Source organism: Octodon degus, unplaced genomic scaffold (genome assembly GCF_000260255.1).
Source record: "Octodon degus isolate 3935 unplaced genomic scaffold, OctDeg1.0 scaffold00014, whole genome shotgun sequence".
Classification (NCBI taxonomy): domain Eukaryota; kingdom Metazoa; phylum Chordata; class Mammalia; order Rodentia; family Octodontidae; genus Octodon; species Octodon degus.
The window spans coordinates 21959163-21960346 of NW_004524590.1; the positions used below are offsets into that span (position 1 = coordinate 21959163).

General features: G+C 39.0%; 1 protein-coding gene across 1 annotated transcript in view; it reads left to right on the forward strand.

The window, feature by feature from the left end:
• The window catches only part of LOC101567423 (UBX domain-containing protein 4), a 17909-nt gene that overhangs the window by 11823 nt on the left and 4902 nt on the right, over window positions 1-1184 (forward strand). Inside the window, exon 5 of the mRNA XM_023709689.1 lies at window positions 343-403. Within this exon, the coding sequence (XP_023565457.1) occupies window positions 343-403 (61 nt within the window). The remainder of the gene's footprint in view (window positions 1-342; window positions 404-1184) is intronic.

Here is a 1184-nt window from a genome sequence, read left to right on the forward strand (position 1 = left end):
CATGAAACTTGTACTTGTCAGAGATCAAGTAACAATGTGCCTGGTGGTGTTTCTTTATTCTGTTGATCCACATATCTTTTTTGTGCCAGTACCTTGCTGTTATTGTTCTTGAGACTTTGTAGCCCAGGCTAGCCTTGAACTTACAGTGATCCTCCTTCCTCAGCCTCCCTGGTGCTGGGATTACAGGTCACCACAGTGTTATTGCTACATGTGCTGTTTTTATTACTGTAGTTTTATAGTATAACTTCAAATCTGAGATTCTAATGTATCCTGCATTGTTCCTGTTGCTCAGGATGGGTGCTGTCAGTCTCCTCAGGTTCCATGTATAATTGTTTCTTCTAGGTCTGTGAGAAATGTCTTTGTATTTTCATCGGGCTTACATTCAGTCTGTGTGTCTTTTTTGGTAGGTAATAGGACCATTTTGATAATATTCCTTCTGCCTGGTCAGGAATAGGGGTTATTTTTCCATTTTCTGGTATCTTTTTCTTTCTTTCTTTTTCTTTTTTTCTTTTCTTTTTTTTTTTTGGCAGTACTGGGGATGAACTCTGGAACTTGCACTTGCCAGGCAGGTGCTTATGCTGCTGAGTTATTTTGCCAGCCCTTTGATGTCTTCTGTCTCTTCTTCAGACTGCCAAAGTTTTGTTAAAAGGTTTTATTACCTTGGTTAATTAGTTCCTAGGTATTTCTTTTTTTCTTTTTTTTTTTTTTTTTTTTTGACATTGTAAATGGGATTGTTTTCCTAATTTCTTTTTCAGTGGGTTCATTATTAATGTACAGTAAATCTGTTGATCTTGTATTCTGATACTCAGCTAAATTTAATTTTCTTCATCTTTATATTCTCATAGTTTACTTTTTTTGGCTTGCCTTGTTTATTGTTTAAATGTCAGTGAAGGAGTCTCTCTCCCTCTCAGACCTATGGCTAACATCTTCAAGAGCTAGCCTGTGGGGGGCCTGGCCATAGCTCAGTTCTTTAAGGGCTTGCTTCCACAAAGCTGTCAGCCTCAGGTTGCTGTAGTTCGATCCCCACAACACCCCGGCCAGCCAAACCACCCCTGAGGGCATTCGGAGCAAAAAAAAAAAAAAAAAAAAAAGAGCTAGCCTGTGGACCTACCACTAGTTAGAGGATCATCCATCTCCCCTGATTTGGTATGCAACCTTTGTCTCATATTGTTCCCATATTTGGA